Source organism: Thamnophis elegans, chromosome 16 (genome assembly GCF_009769535.1).
Source record: "Thamnophis elegans isolate rThaEle1 chromosome 16, rThaEle1.pri, whole genome shotgun sequence".
Taxonomy (NCBI): Eukaryota; Metazoa; Chordata; class Lepidosauria; order Squamata; family Colubridae; genus Thamnophis; species Thamnophis elegans.
Genome location: NC_045556.1, coordinates 10,782,026 through 10,805,075, shown reverse-complemented (window position 1 = coordinate 10,805,075; position 23,050 = coordinate 10,782,026). Strand labels below are relative to the sequence as shown.

At 42.9% G+C, this 23,050-nt stretch overlaps 1 protein-coding gene across 1 annotated transcript in view; it reads right to left on the bottom strand.

Moving 5' to 3' along the window:
- Positions 1-1,943: 1,943 nt before the first annotated feature.
- Positions 1,944-23,050, bottom strand: part of TRPM7 (transient receptor potential cation channel subfamily M member 7) — a 70,471-nt gene continuing 49,364 nt past the window's right edge. Inside the window, 19 exon segments of the mRNA XM_032232637.1 lie at positions 1,944-2,424; positions 4,080-4,186; positions 4,268-4,319; positions 4,843-5,048; positions 5,801-5,883; positions 6,757-7,040; positions 7,950-8,015; positions 8,107-8,157; positions 8,610-8,635; positions 9,763-9,800; positions 11,307-11,377; positions 12,246-12,333; positions 13,151-13,210; positions 13,946-14,022; positions 16,242-17,347; positions 18,634-18,766; positions 19,321-19,505; positions 20,510-20,636; positions 21,616-21,790. Coding sequence (XP_032088528.1) covers positions 2,294-2,424; positions 4,080-4,186; positions 4,268-4,319; positions 4,843-5,048; positions 5,801-5,883; positions 6,757-7,040; positions 7,950-8,015; positions 8,107-8,157; positions 8,610-8,635; positions 9,763-9,800; positions 11,307-11,377; positions 12,246-12,333; positions 13,151-13,210; positions 13,946-14,022; positions 16,242-17,347; positions 18,634-18,766; positions 19,321-19,505; positions 20,510-20,636; positions 21,616-21,790 — 3,066 coding nt within the window. The 3' untranslated portion in view covers positions 1,944-2,293.

Below are 23,050 nucleotides of genomic sequence, written 5' to 3'. Positions count from 1 at the left end.
TACTTGTCCCAGTTTCTGCCAACTCAGCAGTTCGAAAAATGCGCTAGGAAAATAAGGAAACCACTTTTGGTGAGGGGGTAACAGCGTTCCATACACCTTCGGTGTTTAGTCATCTCAGCTACACGCCCACAGAGACGTCGTCGAACAGCGCTGGCTCTTTGGCTTAGAAACAGAGATGAACACTGCCCCCTAGAGTCAGGAACAACTAGCACATATGTGCGAGGGGAACCTTTACCTTTACCTAAGGATTATAGAGCCCAAACAATTTCCCAAATCAATAAAATTTATTTTCCATTCCCATTTATCAGGCCGTGCAAATAAGGAAAGAGGTCAGCAGTCTAAACAAGAATAAATTTATTTGGGATTGTTTAAAGATTTATTGATATATAAAATGTATACAGTTTAATAGCTTTAATACACTTTATTTCCTCCCCCAGCAACATAAACCACCATATAAACAGCTATTGTGTTCGTGCCTTAATGTCTGTATCTATAAGATACACTACAAATTTTTTTAAAAAAAGAATTACTAAGCGTTATGATGCCTTTTAATTAAAAATTACAATTAGTACCTATTTAACAAACAAAAAAAAACCTTTGCAGCATGAAACTTTAATTGGACAAAGAGGTTCTTGTTGAATTTTCAACAAATTTGGACAGGTAAATTACATTTTATTGGCATAAAGTTGCATTGCAATCTCCCGTACAATACATAATGTAAATTCAATCCTATTTTTTTTCTCTCTTTTAAATAAGTCCCATAGATAAAACATAAACGATGCATTCTCACACAGTATTAAACACAACTGAAGGGCTCTTTTGGGATGTCACCTAGATTGTGGGGGAACCAGAATACACACACACACACACACACTCTCTCTTCCAATATATCAAAACTTGCCAGGCACTGCTGGTTCTCACTTGCAAGACCTCTAAGTGTCAAGTTGGTTCCCACTGGAAGCTGGGACGCCACGGATATAGCAAGAAGTCCCCATGAAGACTCTTTGTTTGCATTGTCTGAGATTTTGGATCTTTCCCAGCACACTGCAGGGGATAACATTGGGGAAAGTCCTAAAATTCCATGTGTACATTCAGGCTCCATGTACAGGCTGAGATGATCTTTGGAAGGCAACGTGAATGAAGCAGCCAGTAGGTTTTCTAGAACACCTGTGTTCACTTCACAAAGACAACGTCTTATCCCAAACCAGATCCTATGCTATCTTCTCCTCTACCACTGTGATTAACCCCCACTCTGTTTTCCAAATCTCGCTAATACTTTTTTCCTACTCGTAGAACAGTGCCTTAATAAAATTGAAATGTATATTGGTTTGATTTTTTAAAAAAAAATGGGAGGAAGGGGGGAATTCATTACACGCAATCCATCCCACGCGAACTGGCTCCACACTTCGGCGGGTGAATCCTGATGCAGGAGACAAGGCCATTGAACGTTGGGTCGTGGGGAGGGGGGAGGAGGAGAGAAGGAACCAGAGGTTCACACCCCATTGTAGCTCAAAGGTTCGTACCCCTTGTAGCTCCAACCTTACTGGCCCAAAGATCGATATTCTTAGGAGCAGCCCGTCCCCACTCGGCCACATAAAAAACATACATGGCACGGTGTCCAGAGAGCATCTATCGGAGCTCCTGAGGTGTGTCGAAGGACCCTTTGGCAATGGGGTAGGGGGTCTTCGTGTGTGGCAGCTTTCTCTCTCCCGTTTCTCTGATCGGATTGACAGAAGCCAGCTGTCAATAACCCAGAACACCTTCTGTCTTAGGACCACTGGAAGCCAAAATGTCATTTGGTCATGGACACATATTGCACTACAGCATGAAGGGGCCAAGAAGGGTGCGGGAGAGAGAGAGAGAGAGAGACAGAGAGAGAGAGAGAGACAGAGAGAGAGAGACAGAGAGAGAGAGAGACAGAGAGAGAGAGAGAGAGAGAGAGAGAGAGAGAGAGAGAGAGAGAGAGAGAGAGAGAGAGAGGGACAGCCCCTCCGTAGACCATAATAAGGTAATAAAATGGGAGAGTTTATTCCTTCTGCTAAAATGCTTCTTTTTTTTTAAAGAAAAAAAAAGCTACTTCATAAATACTTAATTCGATTCCACCTTGGAAAAAAGGAACTTGGAAGAATAAATCGAGAGATTGCCAGCTCCTCCTCTGCCCTGTATTTCACAAGAAGCCCTCCCTAAACTCTACGGCTCAGGCTCCAGGGTCAGAGCCGACCGAGGGAGGAAGCCGGGCACCGGCACCTGACTGGCGGTTGCAAACTGTTTGGTAAAAAGCCAGGGTGTCACGTTACAGCATCAAGTGTCTGGAACCAGTTGAGTTAGATTCTTTGGTGCAGCTCCCGGGCTGAATAGTCAGCTCTGGAGAATCTTCTTGAGGCAGCAGGATTTTATCAGGTGTGTAGTCGTTTCTTTTCAAATCTGCAAAAGAAGGTCAATTAAAAAAAAAAAAAAAGGAGTCCCAAAGGTGCTTTTTTCCGCAAGAGGCAACTGGACTTTCTGGTTTTTCTTTGAAGGCATTTCACTTCTCATCCAGGAAGCTTCTTCAACTCTGACTGGATAGTGGGGGAATGGAAGGATTTATACTTCCTTGCAGAGAGCTGGTCATTTGCATCCTTTGGGACAACCATGCTCTGGATGACTGAGAAGCTCCATAGACTTTTAGCCATGCACTTTGGGATGAATCCCCTTCGAAGGGTGTGGGAGTATGAATGGATTTCCCCAAAAAGCGTCAAACTACGGGAATCATTTACACTACTCAGGTGACCCCGAGGATGCAGAGAAACCTCCAAGTGGCCTCAACGACTCTCTCTAAAAAGGATGCAAATGACCAGCTGTCTGCAAGGAGTATAAATCCTTCTATTTCCCCACCATCCAGTCAGAGGTGAAGAAGCTTCTGGGATGAGAAGCAAAACATCTTCAAAAGAAAAACAAGAAAGTCCAGCTGCCTCTTGAAAAAAAGCACCTTTGGGACAACCATGTCCTGGATGATGGAGAATCTCCGTAGATAAAACAGAGAGCCAAGTCCAGGAGGGGAGAAAAGAAAGAAAGGAGCCTAAACTACGAAAATTAAAAAGAAATCTGTAGGCCACTAGCAACACACTCTGGACATTTAATTCCAGAACAGCAATGCTACACTTGAACTGATTCTCCATGCCAGATTGCCTATCAAGCACTTATAAGAGAGGGAAGACATCAAAAACAAACAAAACTACAGGCATGGCTGCTAGCTTTGGTTTGGAGCCGTGGTGGCGCAGTGATTAGGATACAGTATTGAAGCCTAATTCTGCCGACTGCCCACAGTTCGATTCTCATCAGGCTCAAGGTTCACTCAGCCTTCCATCCTTCCAAACTCCTTCCAAACTCAATTGTTGGGGGCAATAGGCTGATTCCGTAAACTGCTTAGAGCGGGCTATAAACCAATATGAAGTAGTATATAAGCCTAAATGCTATTGCTATTTTGGGCCTGTTGTGAGAGGGCCAAATTTGTCAGCAAGAATTCAGCTTTGGTATGAAAGCAGGAGAGATCAACTTATCTGTAGCCAGGTGCCACACCGAAAACATGATACTTTGAGGGTCACAGTGGAGAAGACAGTGATGCCAAGGCAAGAGGTATCCTTGAGATTTTGGATGGGGTTTTGGGGAGCTCCCTTTTTTAATCTCATTGTTATGGATTATGCTACAGGAAACCATGACATAGCAATAGCACTTAGACTTATATACCGCTTCACAGTGCTTTTACACAGTGCTCTAAGCGGTTTACAGAGTCAGCATTTCCCTCAACAATCTGGATCCTCATTTTAACCACCTTGGAAGGAAGGAAGGCTGAGTCTATCTTGAGCCTGGTGAGATTTGAACTGACAATGCAGGCAGCCAGCAGGCAGCAGAAGTAGCCTGCAGTACTGCATTCTAACCACTGCGCCACCGCGGCTCATAATGATGAAAATGAGCTCCGTTCTACCCTACCCTCACTCAGAGACTAAAAGTAACCCTGGAGGACTTACGTTTCTTTTCTATATGAAAAAAGAAGCAATGAGGGAGACGTTCCTGTCCTTAAACAAGAGTGTCTGGTTTACCTGGAAGCTTAAGTTTCCTACAGCAGGAGTTGCAGTGATGCTTAGCTCTGAAATTCTTAATGGCATCTTCTCCCAAGTTGGCAGGACCAAATACCATATCGCTTGACCTTAGAAACAAAACAGGTTTTCTTTCAAAATTCTTTACATGCACCCGAGGACTTCTGCCTCCTAGGAAAAACAATAGTTACCTTTTTTCTTCAGCTTTTATTACAGAAGGGTCGGTCAGGTTTTCTCCAACACCTTCACAAGAGAGAGCAAAAGTGTCAGAATATTCATGAACTGGCAGAGACATGGTAACAAAGTCAGGCAATGAGGCTTACCTGTATTTTTCGGATTATAAGACGCACCGGGGTATAAGACACACCAAGATTTCGAAGAGGTAAGTAAGAAAAAAAAGTTTTTGTCCTCCCAGGCGCCAAGGAGCATTCTGCAGGCTTCAGCAGTGCTGGGGGAAGGCAAAAACACCCCCATTTCTGCGAAAAATGGGTGGAAAACAGGCTGTTTTTCGCAAAAATGGAGGCGAGGAGCAGTGGCAGTCAAAATGGCTGCCACGAAGCAGGAACCAGCCAGAATACCCAAGATAATTATGATGGTTTAAAAGATTTGAAGATATATATTTTTTAAAAAAATAACAATAAAGAGGAAGAAATGAAGGAGAAAAGTTCTATTTAATGAAATGAGAAGGAACTAAACTGAGCTGTTGACTGTTGGTAGGGCATGGTCTTTCTGTACACAAAGCTACAGGGAACAAATCTCCGCTTACCTTGCAGATCAAGCACCAACAGTTCTCCTCGTGTGTATTCGTACGTCCAATGGCTGAAAGCCAGCATGACCTCCTCTAGCATGTTGGTGGGAATGATTTCATCTCCGTTGTTGTTGTTGTACTTCCTGAATTCGCCAGTCATGCATTCTTCAACCGCAAACCACTGCCCGGCTGAGTGGCAATACAAGAGGAACACTTCCAAGAACCTTGGGGCGAAACATTGTAAGCAGTTGAGAGAGAAGCTCATTTCCCACTCATAAAGGTAAAGGTGAAGGTTCCCCTCGTACATATGTGCTAGTCATTCCCAACTCTAGGGTGGGGGTTCTCATCTCCGTTTCAAATCCAAAGAGCCAGCACTGTCGGAACACGTCTCCGTGGTCATGTGGCCATCATGACTCAATGCCGAAGGTGCATGGAACACTGTTCCCTTCCCATCAAAGGTGGTTCCTATTTTTCTACTTGCATTTTTTACCTGCTTTTGAACTGCTAGGTTTGCAGAAGCTGGGAGAAGTAACGGGATCTCACTCTGTTACATAGCGCTAGGGATTCGAACTGCTGACCTTTTTGATCAACAAGCTCAGTGTCTTAGCCATGTCCCTGCCCCCCCCCCCCCCATACACACACTAAAAAGAAGGGGGTCCACATCCAAATCCTCCTTAATACATTATTTGTTTAAGATCCAGGAATATTAAAATAGTTGTTTGGGTATATTTTTTATAGAAATCTGTTCTTCTGTTTGTGCACACACACGCAACAGCTGGCAGCAGCCATTATTGTAGATCAGTGTGGTGTACTGTTTTCTGCACCCAAGTAATCAATTTTCTACATCTAGAAAGGAAGCATTAAATCCACAGCCTCTGTCACACAGATTAAGGAAACCCACATACCACGTGGGTAATTTGGTCCAGAAATGAAAACAGGAGAGCTTTTAACATTGAGAAGACATCGTAAGGTTTACCTCGGAGAGTATGGAATTGATTTGGGCTTCATCTGATTGAAGGCGAAAGTCAGCTTCTGTGCAGCCCGCTGCTGCTGAATTTCCTAGGCGCAATGAGAAATACATTTTTGTAAAAACTCCCAACTATATTTCAACCTTTAACAAGCACTTTCTGTGCCACGTATTCGTGTAATGTGTATATAATATGCACATCGGTGTGTGATGGCACCGCTAAGCTACGCTTGTCATTGCAGCCTTGAAAGCAACTACAATTTGGAAAAAAATAATAATTCTAGAACCATCCTGTAAGATAGGCAGTCCTCGAGTTACAACCATCTGTTTAGGGGCCGTTCAAAGTTACAACGGCATTGAAAACAGTGACTGGACACCTGCTCAGTATTTGGACGGTTGGTAACTGGCATGTACTTGTATCAGGGATATAGGCTGACTCTACTGAAGCGTATGCAATGTTTAGCAGAGGAGAATTGGGCACCTTTGGCAGGAAGGAGGAGAAGGAAGCAACAAAAAAGAAAATTTTGTATTGTATTTTTCGGAGTATAAGACGCACCTTTTCCCCTCAAAAGAGAGATTGAAAATCTGGGTGCGTCATACACTGAATACAGCATTTTTTGCCTCCCGAAACCCCGCCCCCTTCACCAAAATGGCCGTGCAGAGCCTGTAAGAGGCTCTCAGAGTGTTCCTGGGGGGTGGGGAGGGCAGAAATGAGCAAAAAGGGGCAGGAGCACTCTATAAGCCTCCTAAAGGCTATGCCTGCCGGGTTTTTTGACAAAAAATGAGCCTGTTTTTGCAAGAAATGGGCCATTTTTGGGAGGTCTGCAGAGTGCAAAACCTTTTTTCTAAAATTTGCCTCTTCAAAACCTTGGTGCGTCTTATACTCTGAAAAATATGGTAAGTATTTGTTTTTGCTTCCATGGTACTGTAAGAATCTGCCCCTTCTGAGCAAAAGTACAACTTACTCTCAAGCAAAGGTGTAACACTGTGTCTTCTTTGTAAATGCTTGACCAGGTATTGACAACTTCGGGGAGAAATGATTTGATGATGTAAAGGTGACCTGATTTCAGAATATCGTACTCGGACCAAGTGCAGGCCACCTTCAGGGCTCGTCGCAAACCTCCTCCCATCTCTTCCTTGCTTAAGAATTCGATTTTGGCACAGAGGCCCAGCTGAGACCAGGAAGACATGCTGTTGTTCAAAATGTTGGGAGAGCTTTCCTCCAGACGATACACAGTGACTGGCTCTCCTATGATGTCACCAGAATAAAGTAAAAAAAAGACAGGTGAGGATTAGCGAATAGCACTAGAAATAGCACTTAGACTTATATACCGCTTTAGAGTTGTTTTACAGCCCTCTCTAAGCAATTTACAAAGTCAGTATATCATCCCCAACAATCTTGAGTCCTCATTTTACTGAACTTGGAAGGATGGAAGGCTAAGTCAACCTTGAGCCTAGTGAGATTCGAACTGCTAAATTGCAGGCAGCCGGCAGGCAGCAGAAGTAGCCTGCAGTACTGCATCCTAACCACTGTGGCTCAGAATATTAATGTAATGTAATGACACTTTATATCAGTGACTAACCTATCCAAGATGAATCTTGCTTGAGAAAAACCAACATCTGATTCATCTTGACCGGATGAGTAACTACCAAATATAAATTAATGAACTCAACCTTATATTATAACATTTGCTTTGAGATCTTCCATCTCCTATCGCTCAAAACTCTAGTTAAGAATCAGCGAGTGCAAAAAGGGAGGAAGGAAAGGAAGAAGATACGGTGTTCATCTATCTTGTTCAAATTTCATAGTAAAATACAATAAACGAAGTGTTCTTTTTATCAGAAATTGATTATATAAAAGAGATAAAAATTCTGGGTTTTAGAACAATTCTAATCACTGTTCGAATCTTTTTGGTACCCAGTGAAGACAAATTTTACTTACTCAAGCACTTTGAACATTTTAGTTTGCTTAATCCTTTAATCTGCTGATATTCTATTTGCTCTTTTATATCACGGTTGCCTGATTTTTAGGGTCTTATTTGTTTTCTTGCGTGTTAAATGGTATATTACATAAAATTATTGTATGCCTACCAGGTCTGTTTTGACACAATGAAAGGTCATCTAGAAAAACTTGAAATACATAAATAAAAATTCGTACCTCTTGGTGGCACCGGGGTGAATGGGATGCTTTGTGATAACCTCATCAAATTATTTCTCTCCACAGCTGTAGAGAAAGGCAAGGCAATCTGTTGTAGATTAAGGATTATAGTGCTTTAAAAAAAAATTATTTCATTTTTAGGAGGTTAGAGACTGACCTGAATAGTAGTAGGTGGTATCCATAATGGGCTTGAAAGGGGAAGCTATACCTAAAATAAAGAAAGAAATAAGTAAATAACATCCTACCCTGTTTCCCTGAAAATATCTTGCCGGATAATAAGCCCAATTGGACTTTTGAGTGCATGCACTAAAATAAGCCCTCACATTTACAGCAATGCAAAAAATGAAGTTTTTCAAGTGAAGTTTCATCAAACTCTAACAAGTTATAAACATAACATCAAATTTATTGCATAAAAAAACCTGTGATGTTCAAAACACTGAGGATAATTAAAACCTCAACATAAACAGGACAACCTCATCTTGGCTTATCCTGGATGAGAACAAAAAGAAAATTTCTTTTTGAAGAGCTAAGGTACTAAAATATCCACCGGCATTTCTACTGAGACACTTTTGTCTGCAGTTAAAGCTGAACGATGTATTGAATTCAAGAAAAGTTACTACCAAGACTGAAACTAACGGTACTGTGTAAGCAATAACTTACCATTCAGTGCATCTTCCTCAGAAGACCTACAAGTAACAGAGACACCATTAAAACTTTAGAGATATTTACATTTCTTGGATTTTAGTGCTCTCATTGTAAAGGAACAGAAAAATTCCTCAGGAAGAGTATTCTAAGAACAGGGGTCGGCAAACTTAAACACTCAAAGAGCCATTTGGACCCGTTTCCCACGGAAAAGAAAACACCGGGAGCCACAAAGGTCCTAACTGGAAGCCCCCTGTTCAATTCTGTAGCTGACCGGAAATTCAGTCCCCTCACCATAGAGTCTCCTCCTAGCGTAGCATACTTTTCCCACTACTTGTCATAACCGAAAGCCCTATCAATTGTGGAGACAACTGAAAAACCCTCCCCTTGCCATAGAGTCTTCTCCTGGCGCACTGTGCTTCTCTCCCCCCTCCCCACCGCTTCTCTCAAAATTGTGGCGTCGACCGGTGATGGAGCCACAGCAGAGGGAGGAAAGAGCCACATGCGGCTCCAGAGCCGCAGTTTGCTGACCCCCGTCCTAAAACATTGAATGTCTGTATAGGAGTACTACCATGTAATGTAAGCTATAAATCCAACCAACCAATTAAAGAACATAGGGCTAGGATGGCGAACCCTTTCTGCTGACACCCATGCCATTCCCCCGCCCCCCCATCAGATCTCTGTGGCGCTTCTTTTGTGAGTTTCAGTTTCCCTACAAACGACAAAACAGAAGTTCACAAAAGAAAAAAGATCTTACCTCCTGCTGTGCTGCCGGTGTTGGGATGCTGTGGCCTTCAAGTCTCCGCTGTGCATGTGCGCCTGTCCGCAAAGGCACATGTTTGCGCGCGCACACCCCTTTCAGTTTGGGCATGCGCATGCGCAGTTTGGGCGCTCAGTGTCTAAAAGGTTCGCCATCCCTGATATAGGGCTTCAACTAAAATGTAATTACCGCTACCTTCATGCCTATTAACATAATCTGGCAAATGAAATATTATAGTCAAAACTATATTTTCTCATGCTTCCTCATTTGCACTCTTTCCTGTAGGAATTCTTATACATCAAATCAAGATAGCCTCAAGCAACGGCAGAGTTACTGGTCTCTGGAGATAACCAAAGGCATAAAAGATAATGTTTTAATGCTCCGTACAGGATGTTTTAATGGTTCACTTACATTTCATTCCTGTAGGAAGTTCGACCTTGCAACCAATCCTGGAAAGGAAGGAAAACCAGAAAGGAGCCGGTGAAATAGAGGTTAATTGCTGGGTTTGATGTCAAACCATGATACAGTTATCATGTTCTCGTTGTGAGATCTATCATGTTAGGTTTCTCTAAGGCTGTTTCATTCATCCAAGAAAAATCATTTAAATTAAAGTGGCAGATCAATGCGACGATTTCCGCTATACCCAATTGTCTATTCCCCCCCCCCCCAAGTTCTTTCATAAGGAATACAGAGACGATACTCAAGAATAAAAGAATGCAAAAGCTGTTGAGTAACTGCTTTTCTTCTTCAAGGTTATCTCCAAACTACAGGGGTGTCAAACTCGATTTCATTGAGGGCCGATGTTTGACCGGGGCGGGGGGGGGGGGGGATGGCTGTGGCCAGGGTGGGCGTGGCCAGCTCGACATTACTTGTGACAGGGGCGCCTGTGATGGACCGAGCATTCACCAGAGAAAACAGGCTCCCCAGCTCCGTTTTTGGCTGTGATCACCTCCTGCAACTGTCTGTCAGTGAAAACGGACACTTACAGCTCTGTCAAGCTCTGTTTTCGCTGGCAGAGGCACCATGGGCCACTCCTTTGATGTTTTCAGGATAGCCCCATGGGCCAAATCTAAACACCCCATGGGCCTTGACAACCCTGCCATACTGTAACGAATGCTAGACTTCCTCATGTTACTCTTAAAGCATGAGTACCTCCCAGTGGCCGGTAAGATCCCATAGATTGGGCCTCCTTCAGATGCCGTCAGCCAGACAATGTCGGCAGGCGGGTCCTGGGAGGAGAGCCTTCTCTGTGGCTGCTCCGGCTTTTTGGAATCAGCTACCCCCAGAGATCCGGACCTTACCCACTCTCATGGCCTTCAGAAAAGCTGTTAAAACCTGGCTGTTCCGGCAGGCCTGGGGCTGTTGACCTCATTGTTGAGGTCCAGCCCCGATTAGAATGAATGCATGTGTTGTGTTTTAAACTGTCTTTTTCTTATTTTTTTACTTATTTTTTCTTCTTCTCTTCTTTCTTTATAAGCCACCCTGAGTCCTTCGGGATTGGGCGGCATATAAATTTTAATAATAAATAAATAAATAATAATAAATAAATGAGTTTAATGGAAGGATAGAGCTGATGGATTATCTCTGTGATGCTGCTATCAACTTTCCATTGATATTCCAACGCTTAAGTGAAAGTGTCAACAATAACCATACCAATGGGGCCTGTCAATATTCTACTCAATGCTTTTTTCCCCGTTTGATCTTTCCCCGACAGCCAGAGAGGTACAAAAATTCCCGGCACATTTGAAAAGGCACTTTGAGAGGTGACATATCCACCATGTTGAACACCGTGTCAACACCGTGGGCGACAGCATGTATTTGGCAGAGAATACTGAAATTTGTCATATGTTACTTTCTGTCAGTTACTTAAAAAGTTTTACTTTTGGATTCTTGGGTTCTGCTGTTTTAGGTTTTTACGAAAAACGCACAACAATTTGCATTGTGTTTTTACTCACTGTGAGTAAGGCTGCCTTGGAGTCCACCTGGTGATTCTCCTCAGTAGACGCTCTTCTGCTCTTATTGTGAGCTAAAAAAAGGACCTTGCAATTAGGATCTGAAGTCAACTGATTGATTTTGATGGATTGATCATCTAACATTGGCTGATAACATTTAACTAAAAATTCCATTGATCCAAGTACAAAACTCAGTATGAAATCCTCGACGACCTTATCTATGGTTTGTTAGCTTACTGGGGTGGTAGAGTATCTCAGAAAACAATTCTTCAGGTTCTTAATAGCAATAGCACTTAGACTTTTATACCGCTTCACAGGGCTTTACAGCCCTCTCTAAGAGGTTTACTGAGTCAGTCTCTTGCCCCCAACAATCTGGGTCCTCATTTTACCCACCTCGGCAGGATGGAAGGCTGAGTCAATCTTGAGCCTGATGAGATTTGAACTACTGGCAGTGGGCAGAGGGAGGGAAGGGAAGGAGGGACAGACGGACAACAGCAATAGCACTTATATACCGCTTTACAGTGCTTTACAGCCCTCTCTAAGCAGTTTACGGCAGGATGGAAGGCTGAGTCAACCTTGAGCCTGGTGAGATTCGAACTACTGGCAGTGGGCAGAGGGAGGGAAGGGAAGGACAGACGGACGACAGCAATAGCACTTATATAGTGCTTTACAGCCCTCTCTAAGCAGTTTACAGAGTCACCATATTTGCTCCCAACAATCTGGTTCTCATTTTACCTACCTCGGAAGGATGGAAGGATGAATCAACCTTGAGCCTGGTAAGATTTGAACTGCCAACTGCTGGCAGTCAGCAGAAGTAGCCTGCAGTACTACACTCTAACCACTGCGCAATCACAGCTCTTTGTAGTTAAAGTATTAGTCTATATTTGCAGCACTTTATAGAATACACCAAATAAAAATGAAAACATTTGTGTTAATACTTACTCTGCTCTGATCGTGCAGCTCTATAATAGTCACTGAAGCCTTCACATGAACTAACATGTCTTAGAGGAGCTTCTGTATTACTGCTGACCTGCACATTAAAAAGAAAATAATGCTAGTCACCATCATCATTCTACTAATGTGGTGCACCTCTTGGTAGGTGCTATTCTTTAATTGCAATTATGTCAGCTTCTCCCAACCTGCAGCAATTCCTATCATTCTCCGCCCATATTCTTAGAAATGAAATATGAGCAATGCTGGTGTGGCCCGCCAGACTCGGACAATGAGGAGGTTGGGGAGGAACTTGGGCCAGTACTGGAGCCTGGGGAAGGCTCTGATGGATGCTCTGAGACAGAGCCAGGACCATCTTGACATTTCCAAGCCATCGGAAAGACAGCTGCCTTTGGAGGCTGATATGAGTGAGGAGGAAGAACAGCTGGGACCTGTTCCAGATGCCCGTATGCGCAGAGCAGTTAGGGGAAGTGAACAACGGAGGACAAGGAGTCGACTCGAGAAGCAAAGCACACGTGAATGCTGAATAGTCCCTCCCTGACTAAATAGAAGGAAAGGGGAGTGGTTGTCGTAGCAGACAACAGTTCGTATTTCTGAACATTCTGCTCATTGTGTTTCGTGCCAGAAAGACTGCTTGCCAGAACTTAATTTGCCGCCTTTTGGCTGGGAGCTCACGGACTTGCAATTATTGCAAGGAACTGATAAGGTCTGTACTGCCATTAACTCCTTGAAGGATTATTGCATGGACTTTTTGTGGGTGAATGCAATTAATTCACAAGAGGTAAATAAAGAGGGGTTTTTCGTGACAAGGAGTCTGTTTCTTGCTTCTGCCAAGGCTGGGTCAGAACAAATGTCACCCAGACCTGATGCAGAAATGAACAGCTGGAATATTTTACCTTCTCTTTTGTTTTCTCCATGCCTTCTAGAATTGCTTTTTTGAAGTCTTCCTGTTGCTCCTAGCAAAGGGAAGGAGGAAGGCATTTAAAGTTAGTTCTGATTTGGCTGCAACCTTTGTTTTAGTTGTCTGTCCATCTAAAATCCAGGGATTAAAAAAACCAGAGCCAGTTTAGTGCAGTAGTTTCAAGCAGCAGACTAGAAACCAGGAGGTTGGGAGTTCTAGTCCTGCTTGCCACACAAAGCCCGCTGGGCAGCCACTCTTTCAGAGCCCCAGGAAATGGGCAATAGCAATAGCAATAGCAGTTAGACTTATATACCACTTCATAGGGCTTTCAGCCCTCTCTAAGCGGTTTACAGAGTCAGCATATCGCCCCCACAGTCTGGATCCTCATTTCACCCACCTCGGAAGGATGGAAGGCTGAGTCAACCTTGAGCCGGTGAGATTAGAACCGCTGAACTGCAGATAACAGTCAGCTGAAGTGGCCTGCAGTACTGCACTCTAACCACTGCGCCACCTCGGCAATGGCAAACACTTCTGAAAATCTTGCCGGAAAAACTACAGGGATTTGTCCAGGTACTTACTAGGATCAAGACTGACTTCAAAGCAAACACACACACACACACACACACACAAAATACACCCGTAGGATTCTGTTTTCTGAAACTACAATTCAGTTCAGTGCTTCAAAAGTGGCATTGGCACATTCGATCCCTCCTGGATATGTCCTTCCTTGCATATCAATTCTACATCAAAAGTCTAGCGCTAAATTCCTCCCATCCCTCCTCCCACTTACCTCAATGCTGTCACTTTTTTCTTTACTCATCATCGGTGTCTCCTTAAACCGCTGCAATTCCATGCTGTCCCTGTGACCTACAGCAGCCAGCATTACCATGCAAAAAACAAGAATGATTACAGATTTAGGTACAACTGTCGTTATTCACATGTTGTTGGAATCTGAAAATGCACAAACATTTCTTTTTAAATTTATTAAAAAAATAATAATAATACCAGTCCCACTGATCTTCCCCACAAAATGGTTATCTTTGATGTGGTCTCTTTGATGTAGTGGTGAGGTTAGTGGCCTAGAAACCAGGACTAAGTTCTAGGCCTTCTTTAGATGTGAAAGCCAGCTAAGTGATTTTCCACCTTTCTCTGCTTGTCAACCCAATCCACCTGAGAGGGTTGTTGGTTGGGGGGCGGGGGAGGATAGGAGGCATGAGAATTAGGCATGTTTGCACCTTGATTTATACATAAAAAAGTAGGATAAAACTACATCACCAGCACCACAATGTTACTGTCATCATAATGATGACCTGGAAAAAGCATTCGTCCAGGAAAAAAGTAACATTCCAATTTGCTGCATTCAAAAATAACTTCTCATCTTGTTTTCTAGGAGTACATAACATGGATGCTAACATTTTTACTAACGGCTGCTCAGCAGAAAACGCAGAGTTGGATATAATCAAAATTTCAAAACATAAATCTCCCCCAATAAAAAAAATATTTGACACGGAAGCATGCTATTCTTTCTCTCATGCTTCGTAGACACATGGCAGACTTTAGAAGTACTAACTCCTATCCTAACTCTTATGTAAGGAACAATTATGTCTTGCTCTGTCCACATTATAGCAATAGCAATAGCACTTAAAAAGGACTTTACAGTGTTTTACAACCCTCTCCTAGTGGTTTACAGAGTCAGCCTCTTTCCCCCAACAATCTGGGGGTCCTCATTTTACCCATCTCGGAAGGATGGAAGGCTGAGTCAACCTTGAGCCTGGTGAGATTCGAACTGCCAAATTGCAGGCAGCAGGCAGGCAGCAGAAATAACCTGCAGTACTGCATTCTAACCACTGCGCCACTTCGGCTCTTAACACTGGATTTCCCATCCACAAATACGCAATATATGGATATCGGCACATTTGAAATGAACAGATTGTGCAATTCAGGGTAAGACATGCAGGCTGGCCTCACTGCAAAGATGGAAGTTATGGAAAAATGGGACCTACCATGAGGAGTTTTTTTGCTATGTGTACATTTTAAATGTATCAGCCCAACATTTAAATCATGTCTGTCCAACCTTTTGGCTAGCTTGAGTGAAAAGGAATTGTTTGGGGCCTATATATAATATAATTTTATAATATAAAATCACATAATGTTAAAAGTTTATAATCTTGTGGGGGTTCATTACTAGCTGTCCAGGACTGCATGAGGGCCACAGATTGGACACACCTGATTTAAATTAACCTTCCCCAACTGATATTCTCACAATAACAGTTTATGGGAATTGACATCTAGCACCTCTATCAATAAGTTTGCAGAAGGGCCCTTGGTTAATGACATTTAAATTAAATGTGACTAGGTTATATTATCAGTTCTTTTTACAACACAAAATACACCATTCCGCCTACAGCGAGCCACCAAAACGACTTACAAGGAAAACAAAGCCTATATTATCTAAAGTCCACACATTTTGTTAGTACACCTCTTTCCCAATATCTAAACACCATCCTTCCACTGTTTTGGTTTTGTTTTGATTTTTTTCAATTAAAAAGAGGATGCAAGTAAGTAACACAATTTAAAGGGTTTTTTTTTTTTTTTTGCTATTAAGAAGAAAAAGCAGAATACTAAATTTTGATTTGCACAGGCAATTTGTTGCAGTAGCCAATTCCTCAAAGGTGAATAAAACAGTGGTTAGGTGATAGACATTGTGACAAAAGTTGACAGAGCCCGTTAACACAAGCAGAAATTGGTACAAGGAATTTTTACATCTTTTCATGGAACAGACAATATTTTTGTATAGGTATCTTGATATTTTATATCAAGATACAAATATAACATTGGACAGAGCAGCACTCTTCTTAATTATAAGCTCTGATTTGCGGTTGACAGACACAACAACCATTATGTCTGAAAAATATTGCCCACATTTCAAGATTATTATTATTATTATTTTTAAAGGGAGTTTACACTTTCACAAAGAAGGGAACCATTTGGAGAGCTTGAAGAAATCAAGACATTAAAAACCAGAGCGCACCAAAAGTACCACAAAATCCATAAAGGCATCACACACAATTCTTGATAAATCAAACCTTGCAGTTTAGATTTGATCCAGTGTTTCTGATGTTGTACAGTGACACCGGAACTTAAACTGGAGATCTTGGCTGACATTTCTGGAAAACTTCTGTTCCGGCTTTCAACTTCCCGTGTCTTTTTCAATCCACTACAAGGAACGCTTCTGGTTTCCTTAGCAAGAGTCACCTGGAATTTACTTCGGGCAACAGTCTTCGCAAAACTAGAAGAGGTCTGGCCATTCTCTTGGTCTGAAAGGTTTTCTGCAGCAGCGCCATCGTTTTCCTCCTCAATAAATCCAGACTTGACATAACCGCCGCCATTTTGGGAGATGGAAGCGAGCCAAAAGAAGCCCGAAGATGGAACTTTGCAGCAACCCCCAGCAATAGCCGGATGCCCTCTTTTCAGCTGGTGATACTTACCCACAAACGCACCAAATTCAACGGCGTGTTCTCCTTCAGCGGCCTTTGGGACCACAACGTCCTCTTCCTTTGAGGTGCTTCCCGGCTGGTTTTTACAAATGGGTTGAGAAGGAGTGCTGACAAAAAACTTAGCGGACAAAGATGTTAGATAGGGGAGGCTGTTTAAAGAACTGCCCCCCTTTTTAACTTTATTACTGTATTTGGATACTTGTATACCCTGTACTCTTTGACGAAGTTCTGTGGGAGAAAGAGCTTTTGGAAGTAAGGCACCCCCTGAGGAACTCGCCTCGGGAAAATTGAACTCGTCCCCCTTGGTGAAACCAGAGAACTTATGTCCTGGGTCTTTTTCTTCTTGCATAGATATGTTGCACAGCACCGCGTTATTAGCGTCAAGGCCTCCTTGGGGGAAAGAAGAGCCGAACGCGTTGCCGATACTGTGCTTCCTCCACATGGAAGATCTTAAGGGAACATCGTCGATGAGGTTCTGGGCCAAATGTTTGGAAATACTCAGTTCCCGGGTGATTTCATTGTGGACCTTGCTTGCTTCCGAGGCCTTCTGGGCGGTGAGAGTTTTTAGCGTATCCACAGTGAGAGCAGAGAGGTCTTGCAAGTGGCCGATTTGCGTGTCCAGAGACTGCAAGGAGCGTTTGATGTAGTTGACTCTGTCGCCCACCTCCTTGATTTGGATGCACATCTGCTCAACGCTGGAGAGAAATAATCAGAGAGAGAGAGAGAGAGAGAGAGAGAAGGTCTAAGGGATGCTGTTCTGACCCAGGTCCCCAAACACCACAAACCCTCTGAAATCAATCAATGATTCCTTTAAGTAGGAGTGACGGCAGCCCCCACAAAAAGTTTTATCTCTCACCACAGGCTAACAAGTCCATCCAATCGGAAGATGAATAGTTGTCTGCCACCGTGACCCGACAAATGCGTGCACGACAAAAGCGCGCTGGTGAAACCGTGGCGTGAAAACTGCGACATCATCAACGCTCCCACAACAGCGCGCCAACAGCGCGCCGACAGAAGCGTGATTTAAGTTAAGGTAAGGGTTAGGTTCAGGGTTAGGTTTAGGGTTAGGTTTAGAGCGAGCTTCTGTCGGCGCGCTGTCGTCGGCGCGCTTCTGTGCTCATTCGTTGGCGCAGTTTAGAACTCGCGGTTTTCTCGCCGCGGTTTCATCAGGTGCGCTTTTGTCGGGCACGCTTTGGTTGGTGAACCGTCTGCCACATCTATTCATCTCTGCCTACATTTTATCCCCAGACCTAGGGTGGGGCTTCGCTATCAATGGTTGCTTTTCAGTCCCAAGGACCGGCCCACAGATTTCCACTGTTCTCCTCTCCTCTGCCTTCTGCGCATCCGCTTATCAGGCACTGGACCCAGCTGTTCCTCCTCTTCCCCATCAGCCAACTCCAGACCTGGGGGCTGTTGACTCTCAACCTCAGGGCTGACGGACAGCCCAGGCTCTGCCTCTGTCTCTGTCTGTCTCTGCCATCAACATTCCCTCTTCCCCCTCGGAGCTCTCAGGTTGCCTTGATGCTGTCCCTCACTCCCACGCTTCCTCCTTGTCTGATTCGAGGAGGAAGCGTGGGAGTGGAGGGACCGGCGGCCGACAAGCCACAACACATGTTTTGATAAGATGTTAGACATCTAACAAGTTGTAAACTAAAGGACTTTAATTCTGCCATAAAAGAAAAGATCAGTGACCGTAAAGCTATTTTCCATGGAGATGTTATGGAACATTTCTACTTCAACCATGACTCTGGACTTATCTCCTTCTCAATTAATACCATCCGAAGATGATTTTCCTATTGCATTGTGTACAAATGGCACAGAATATGTTTTCCATGCTGTGGTGTTTTTCAAAACCAAAGGTAAGCACAGAATCTTTTTTTTTTTTAAAAAAATGGAGAAAGTTCATCTTAGGGTGAGTAATGCTTATACTTCTACTATAAAAAAAAGTGGGGGGGATGTTGTGGTTGAATTATTTGCCTACCGTTCAGAGGTGACTCTAATTCTTTCTTCGCTCCGACAATGGAATTTGTCATCTTTTTCACTGAAATACATCTCAACACACAACTCTTCAAAATCATGAAGCTTCTTCTGATCTTCTTCTGTTAGAAACAGTTCTACGGAACAGAAAAAAAAGACAATTAGAGAAGTTCTACGAATAGTCTGTCATGCTAAAAAAAGACCAGGAAAATTGCAGAGATCAGCGCAAGAGAAACGATAACGTTCCTCTAGTGTAGACCCTTAAAAGTCTACACTCTACAGATATGTACAGGTATGTATAATCTATGTATAGATTCCAAGATGAGATGAATCCAGCATTACACAGGAATATATTTTTTTTTAAAAAAGGAGAAACCTCCCTGCACAATTTCTTTTTTGGTCTTTTAATGACCCCATAATCTCTTGCATCGGGGTGGTCAGGGCAACTGAATGGAGCTGTGTGTTTATTAGCCGGATGCCCTTCCTGTCGCCAATGCAGAGTTCACAGCTGATGTTTATTCATTGTGCTGCTACCTAGGATCCAACTCACAGCCTCCCGATTGTAAGTCAAGAGCTCCCCCCGCTCGGCCACTGACACCACTCCCTTCAAGCAACTTTTAAAGATACATAGGTGCATTTTTGAAGGTAAAGAAGCAGAAGAGAAGACATTATGTATTCTGTCCGTGCTTACTTGGTCCATCTGAAGTTTTATCTTTCTTCCTTCGTTTGCAAATGCAGTAGCACAAAGAAGCCATGTGGCTGAGAATAATAAGAGGGGGAGGCAGGATGGGCTTCTCGTGATAGGTCATAACGAAATGATAACGCTGATACTTCCACACAAGGTTAGAGATAGCTTTCACTTGTAAATACACATTGCTAAGGAAAAAACAAGAAAGAATATTAAAAAACAAAACAAAACCCCAGGTAAGTGTTTCAGTACAAAAATATCCTACAAACCAGTTTTGCCCGTATGATACTGCAAAGAGATCCGTATTTACAAGAACTGTACTATGGTTTGTTACCAGAGATGGTAAAACTAACTGTTTTAAATTATCCAGTTTTGTTTCTATCTGGAAATTGCTTCTAGACTTGGTCCTTGAGGCAGAAAAAAAATGGGTTCCACCACAAAACCGCATTCGACTAAAGGGCGCTCGACGAAACCGCGTAGCTGATGTCATCACAGCGCGACAACAGCGTGGAGAAAAAAGCACGCTGTAAACGCTAAACCTAAAATTAACCCCTAAACCTAACCCCCCTAAACCTAATCCTAAACCTAACCCTAAACCTAACCCTTAACTTAACCCTTAACCTAACCCTAAACCTAACCCTTAACCTAACGCTAAACCTAATCCTAACTCTAACCCTAAATCTAACCCTAAACCTAACCCTAAACCTAACCCTTACCTTAACTTGAATCGGCTTGCTTTAAAAGCGCTATTTAAAGCGCCCTTCTTTCTCCGCGCTCGCTGTTGTCGCCCTGTTGATGACGTCAGCGACGCGGTTTCATCAGGCGCGCTTTAGTCGAGCGCGGTTTTGTCGTGCCACGGAAAAAATGAAATGTTGACTTACTTAGGGATTTGCTGATTAGATAGCTAGTATTTGTAAATACGTAAAAAATAAAAAATTGAGGCTGCCATTTTACTTCGCATTTTACTATGCTAAAAAAAGGTTGAAGTCAATGTTTTTTTTGTTTCCCCCGTTATCCCACACTTCTTGTTTCTTTTCCTTTCCCATTTCCCTGCTACCTTTATTTTTTTTTTATATTACGATAAATTGATTTTTTTTTAAAAAAAATGACTTCTACTATGGTTCTACAACTACCAAAGAGATTTCTAAAGCTCAGTTTAATAACCAAAGGGTCCTGTGAAGTTCATACATACTTGAAAAAGGCGATGAGAAGGTTGACCATAATGATGTACTGCACAAAGAGATATACGGACTGAAGAAACGGAGTTAGCCATGATCCTGTGACACAGCGATGCTTAGCTTCGGAATTATTTGCACATACTGCGCAGATTAAAAAGAATAAGAAACATAAATATGGCAGATACAAAGGTGACCCAACGTCAATCTGTTTTTTAAACCCAACACCTCTGAAATATTTCATTTAAAAATATCCTTGTTAATTAGGTAAAGGTTTGCAAAACCTCTTAAAACCTAACAATCAAACGTTTAGATCAATGCTGAGTTTTTGTTATAAATCAGGGGCATCAAACTCAAGGCCCGCAGGCTGGATCTGGCCCACCGGGTGTTTAAATCTGGCTCGTGGGGCCGGACAGGAAATAGCAAATTCCACCCACACCCCTCCCTCCCTACTGCCTGGATGACCTCCTGCAGCACTTTGCCGGCCAAAATGGGGCATGGGGGGGCTCACGTGGGGGGCCCCGCACCCCATTTTGGTCTGCAGGGTGTTGCTGGAGGCGTCTGTCCCGTTTCCCTCCCAGCCCACGGAAGAGAACTAAAATGCTGATCCAGCCCTTAAAGAAATCCAGTTTGAAATCCCTGTTATAAATACAATAATACAATAGCAGAGTTGGAAGGGACCGTGGAGGTCTTCTAGTCCAACCCCCTGCTCAGGCAGGAAACCCTATACCATTTCAGACAAATGCCTATCCAACATCTTCTTAAAGACTTCCAGTGTTGGGGCATTCACAACTTCTGGAGGCAAATTGTTCCACTGATTAATTGTTCTAACTGTCAGGAAATTTCTCCTTAGTTCTAAGTTGCTTTTCTCCTTGATTAGTTTCCACCCATTGCTTCTTGTTCTACCCTCAGGTGCCTTGGAGAATAGTTTGACGCCCTCTTCTTTGTGGCAACCCCTGAGATATTGGAAGACTGCTATCATGTCTCCCCTAATCCTTCTTTTCATTAAACTAGACATACCCAGTTCCTGCAACCGTTCTTCATATGTTTTAGCCTCCAGTCCCCTAATCATCTTTGTTGCTCTTCTCTGCACAAATGAATCAATGAAATCATAATTACCTACCGTCAATTTCATAAGCATACACTTCACCAAATATCATCCAGTAAGGCTGAAATACAATATCTTTGGCTAGGACCCAGGAGGGTTCTTCATTAGGATACAGTATTGCTTTCCTAGGTACTCCAAAACTGAGCAGGACCAGGGCCATGATCACGACAATATAAAACATGTTCGCCACCTGTTAAAACAGAGCAAGAGTCAAGGAAATTGAAAGTATTAGTAGGTCACAGCAGCCTTGTGCAACATGAGAAATGTTCAAGATATGGATTTCAATCAGGTATAAGTAGTCGTTGATTTGGTGCGGTGGCCTAGGGGTGGAGCTCTCGCCTCCCAATCAGGAGGGTGTGAGTTCGATCCTGGGTAGAGGCAGATATTTCTCTCTCTGGGCACACATGAGAATATATCTGCTGAACAAAACTCCGCGATGGTGACAGGAAGGGCATCTGGCCATTAAAACACTCCGCTCCACTCAGTTGCCCAGACTTCACTCCGCAAGGGATTATGGGGTCGTTAAAAGATGATGAGGATAGGCAGCCCTTGACTTATAGGCTGTTCAGGTAATCCAAGCATCCGAATTTTGTTTTTGTTTTTAAATAGTTTTTATTAAATATTTTAATCTTTAAAAACAGAAAGAAAAACACAAGAAGAAAAAATGTTTTGTTTTTTCAAGCATCTGAATTTTGGATCACGTGACCACAGGCATGCTGGAAAACGGTCATCGGTCACTATTTCAGTGGTGTTGTAACTTTGAACGGTGGTTAAATGAACTGTCGTAAGTTGAGGACTACCTGTATATAAACCAGAGAGGAATGGAATGGAACCCTGATCCTCTTAGGGCCGCTCAAAGCTTTGGATCCCTGCTCAAAGTTGTTACCAAACTGTAAAAGCTGACTTTCAAGATGAAAATTATAACAATTAATGGGAGATACTTGGACTAAATCTTGGAAACAGCTGTCTGGCTTCATCTGTTATTTCCGCATATCACTTCTGATACATGCTCTACCCTTCTATGTATAAATCCATGATTTCAATGCAGAAAACCAGAGTACGTCACCTGTGTGGACTATATCTATATGCGAGAAACGTCTGTGTAAATCACACATGTGCAGCAAATACAATATGGGGGATGGGAAAGCATTAAATGTGATCATTAAAGTTCATAGATGCTTCCATTCCACATCATGCTGCATATACAATCAAGCACACCTATATTTGTATATATCCAAGATGACCGCAGATGGGGACTGCAGCCAAGAAATTAAAAGCCACTTGCTCCTGGGGAGGAAAACTATAGCAAATCTAGACAGCACACTAAAAAGCAGAGACATCACCCTGCCAATAAAAGTGTGTATAGTCAAGGCTATGGTTTTCCCAGTTGCAATGGATGGCTGTGAAATTTGGTACATAAGAAAGTCTGAGTGTCAAAGAATTGAGGCCT